The 4,544-nt window shown below is 45.0% G+C and overlaps 1 protein-coding gene across 1 annotated transcript in view; it reads left to right on the top strand.

Annotated features, from left to right (window-relative positions):
- The window catches only part of LOC102675740 (AT-rich interactive domain-containing protein 3C), a gene marked incomplete at its 5' end in the record, with an annotated part of 57,166 nt that overhangs the window by 30,514 nt on the left and 22,108 nt on the right, over positions 1-4,544 (top strand). Inside the window, one exon of the mRNA XM_031512549.1 lies at positions 761-833. Coding sequence (XP_031368409.1) covers positions 761-833 — 73 coding nt within the window. The remainder of the gene's footprint in view (positions 1-760; positions 834-4,544) is intronic.

The following is a 4,544-nucleotide window of genomic DNA, read 5'->3' as shown; positions in this document are numbered from 1 at the left end:
GCGGGGAAACGCGTTTTCAAACGCGACGAGCCAACAACAACAGCAACGAGTAACAACGAAGAACAATTCGAAATTTCATAAATTGGCACGCGTCACTCCAGAGGATGATCCGAGAGCTCAACATCTCTCCTCCTCCTCCTCCTCCTCCTCCCCTCTCTTTTCCTATCTGAGCGGTTAGGAAACGCGGTTGGCAATTTCTAAAAGCGGTGATCGTTGGACCGTCACGTCTCAGCGTTGGTTTATCGTCTTGCAGCGCGGTGACAGTTTCAAGCGCAGCTGTCGCTTGAAAGAGATAAAGGAGCGCGTNGTCTCGGATTAGATATAGCACATCGTACATAACAAATATGATAATACGGGGCCAGCCAGCCCCGAAGGGAGTTCGGCTTTGCCTCGGTCGAGGGGGTTTCGGGTTATGGGGCAGGTTAAACGGAATCATTAATAATCGGAGCTAACTAATCTGCCTGTCGCTATGAGCACACTTGTTTCACTCCTGTTTTTATTGGCCCTCGGCCCCTCGAACGTAACGTTTTATTCCGTGGTGGAACGTTGCGTCAAGGGTGGTGGTGGGCGAAAAGGAGGGCAAGGAGGAAAAAAAACTACGGATTTCCTCGCGGAAATCGATCACACACACGCACACACGCACATATTATACATATCACGCACACTTTGATTTCCCTCGATCGATCGATTTTCGATTCCGATCGAAGATGAAAAATCGACGCAAACACGTTTATCTTTGCCTTTGGTTTCGTTCTTTCAGCTTTACGAGATCAACGACGATCCGAAGAGGAAGGAATTCCTGGACGATCTCTTCAGTTACATGCAAAAACGAGGTAAGTGTTCTCCCCCCACCCCTTCTCTTCGTTTCTACTTTTTTTTTTATTATTCCCTAGAGACAATGCTTATATGTTATAACAATAACAATAACAATAATAATAATAATAATAATAATAATAATAATAATAATACACGCGATCGCAATAATCGTCGAGCAATCGTGACGCCGGTAAACGAGATATTACCCGCGTAGGGTAAACAAAAGGAAAAGGTATCGACGACGGTTCGACGTCAAACAAACGTGACGCGAAATGGCGCCGCGCTCGTTAAAAAAAAAAAAAAAAAAAAAAAAAGGAGGAGCCCCCCTTGACCCGCGCGCCGCGGGATTCATTATCGTCCGACCCGTTCAATCGTTCGAGCGGGAATTAATTTCGCAAATATTGATCGTCCCGATCGACGTCCAAGGCCGATTCCTCGGTTGGATCGGGACGAATGTTGGAACGAGCCCGAGTTTTCATCCGCACGGACTCGGCCGGCATTTGTCTCCATCCAACAGGCGAAGACTTATTGCGATCTCTTGGCAAGCGGTCGCGTTCCGCGCGAGCCTTTTACGAATCCCTCTCGTAATCCCGCGTGCATGTCCACGCGGGTGGGGAGGGGGCGCCTCCCCCAATCTCCAAACCGATTTAACCTTAGACCACCTACGCGTGCCACCATGGCCCCCTCTCTATTTTACTCCCTCGATATTCCCGCGCGATACTCGAGACTTCGCGCGTCCTCATCCGCGAGAGACGATCGCGTTATCGTTTCGAACGGGGCCGGCTGTATTTAGAAACGGGTCCATTGTCCCGAGAACTTGGAGAAATCGTGCCAAGGTGTTCGGAATTCGGAATTTCCACGATTATATTCGGATCTCTTCTCGGCCGAGTTTATCTCGTCTTTTTTCTTCGATCGAGCGATGGAGGATCGAGCGATGGGTTGAAAATTATCGAGGAGAGGGAGGAGGAGAAGGAGGATAGGGTTTGGAAGGCGTGTCACCGTGTTAAGGGGAAAGGGGGCGAGTTTCGTGAGTTGCGAAAATTACGAGGCGTATTACACTCACCGGCCGTTGGAGGAAAACGAAGCGCACGTGCGCACCCGCATCTCGTTTCCTGCACACGTGGAGAAGGGATCCGCGCATCCCGACGCCTCGTAAACGTCCACGTGGTTAAAAGGTTCGATAATACGTTGCATCTGCGTCCGTCAGAACGGACCGAATTAGATCTTGACCAGCCGCTGGAAACAGCGAAACTCTATCCCTTTCGCGTTTTCCACCATTTCTCGACCGTATCGTTGAAAAAGAGGAAAAAAGAAATTACGAGATGAAATTTACGAGAGAAGAATCTTACACCTTCTTGGAAGCGATGTTCTATCCTTTTTCACTATTTCGCTTCGATCGTATCGTCGAAAAAGAAAAAAAAAAATTACGAGATAAAATTTAAGAAATAGAATAGAAAATCCTAATTTTAGTCCCTTAAAAAAAGTGTTACGATCGATGAAAAAAAAAAAAAAGAAATTATGAGATAAAATTTAAGAAATAGAATAGAAAATCTTAATTTTAATTCCTCGAAAAAGGTGTTAAGACGATCGATGGAAAAAAAAAGAAATTACGAGGTAGAATTTAAGAATCGTATACCTTCGCTGGAAACTATCCTTTTCGCGTTTTCCACAATTTCGCTTCGACCGTATCGTTGAAAAAAGAAAAAAAAAAATTACGAGATAGAATTTAAGAAGTAGAATAGAAAATCTTAATTTTAATTCCTCGAAAAAGATATTAAGACGATCGATGGAAAAAAAAAGAAATTACGAGGTAGAATTTAAGAATCTTACACCTTCGCTGGAAACTTTATCCTTTTCCACAATTTCGCTTCGACCGTATCGTTGAAAAAGGAGAAAAAATAATTACGAGATAGAATTTAAGAAATAAAATAGAAAATCCTAATTTTAGTCCCTCAAAAAAGGTGTCAAGATATAATTGTAATTTCAAATCGATCGAAGGGATTTATATAATACAAACTTGGCGATACTTAACCGTACTTCTTCTCTTTCGAGCACACGAAAATCCCCTAGACACGTTATCCCCTAGTAATAATTAGAAATCGAATCTTCCTTGGTAAAATCAATTGAAGGTAGTACGTAGAATGTTGGCGGGGGAAATTGAACGTATCTGCGCGTCGTTTCCGCCGCAGCAAGAAACACAGGAGGAGGAGGAAAGGGTCGTGTTCTCAGAAATCTCGCCTCGCGAGAAGCACGAGGTCGCTGGTATAATATAAATTTCCAATCAAAGCGAGGATCGATGGCCGGTTGATGCGATCTTTACGAGGTCGATTAAAATCGTGGCTCGAGAAGAAAGAAAGAGAGGAGGGGGAGAAGGGGTTGCGACGAGGGAATATAAAGAAGCTGGAACGAAAAGCCGGGGGTACCGCCCCCCCGCGGGGCCTGTTATTGTGTCGACGTGAACAATGATTCGACGCTAACGCGATTCATAACACCTCGGCCACGTTCACAGATATAAAAGACCATCCATCACATCCCTCTACATTAGTCGATCCATCCACGATTCTCTGTTTGTTATCGATTCCCCCACACCCTTGGCGAGCCACCAATCCCGACCTGTTAATCCTCGATCTGCAACTTGTTAAAAAGTGAAAATTGGCGACCGACCAGTTTCATTTTACCTTTAATTTGTACCTTTTACTTTAAAAACGTTTTGCACGCGAGAGACACTTTTTTCGAGTCTCATCCCCTGTCCAACGATGGAGGAAATTTAACAATCGATGTTACTTCGATAACTCGTCGTTCGAAATAATAATTTGCAAAAATAATCGTGAAGAGAGAAAAACGAAATAAACGTTATTTAAGGAGTAATTACACCGTGCTCGAAATTTTCAATCAGTTTCACTTTTTCCATTAATAAAATTTTCAATTTTCGAAATACGTTCGATTTCTCGCGCATGAGCGACAAGAGGACACGGAGCTCGAGGCGGAGAGATCTCTTCTCCCCGGCTGGCAGTAATGTCGGGATTATCTTAATTAAAAGATCGTAAAGTTGATCATCGATAGAGATTTCAACCGGACGGGATACCACTTCCATCTCTCTCTCTCCTCCCGGATGACCTCTGTAAATTCGGCGCGGTAATAGATATTACGAGGTCGTTTCGCAACAAAGTGTTTCGTCTCGTTCGTATATCAAACGAGCCGACGAGGCGAGCAACCGGAACGCGCAAATTCGCATAAGCGGAACGTAATTGGCGGGGATAAGGCCCGGGCCCGCGAGACTTCCACTGGAACCTTTTGGAACCGGTTCATCCCGATCAAAGGGGACACCTCCTCGAGAGATATAATTGGAACTTAGTTAACTTCCACCCTCCGTTTTACGACCAATCCCTCCCTTCCTCTCCCCTCCTCCCCTCTTCCCAGTGATAAAAACCGAAACATTCTTTTCCCCGCCCAATATCCCGCGAATATTACACCTCTTGAAAAAAAAAAAAAAAAAAAATAAACGATCGATCGAGGATACGTACGTTAGCAGATTACATTCGTCGTTGTTCTCACACATCGCGTCGGAGGGATAGTCGAAGAACGTTTGGCGGAGCAAGAAGGTTGCTGCAGCGTTTATCGCGGAGGGAAGGTTCTTTATTTATCGCGCGTATTGCTGGCACCTCTTCGAGGCCCCGACCGTTATAAATCTCAAGCCATTTAATATGCAAATCCCGCCACCTCCTCGA

The sequence above is a fragment of the Apis dorsata genome, unplaced genomic scaffold (assembly GCF_000469605.1).
Source record: "Apis dorsata unplaced genomic scaffold, Apis dorsata 1.3 scaffold_468, whole genome shotgun sequence".
NCBI classification, from domain to species: domain Eukaryota; kingdom Metazoa; phylum Arthropoda; class Insecta; order Hymenoptera; family Apidae; genus Apis; species Apis dorsata.
Note: the sequence above shows the minus strand (reverse complement) of the source record. Positions and strands in the feature narration are given on the sequence as shown.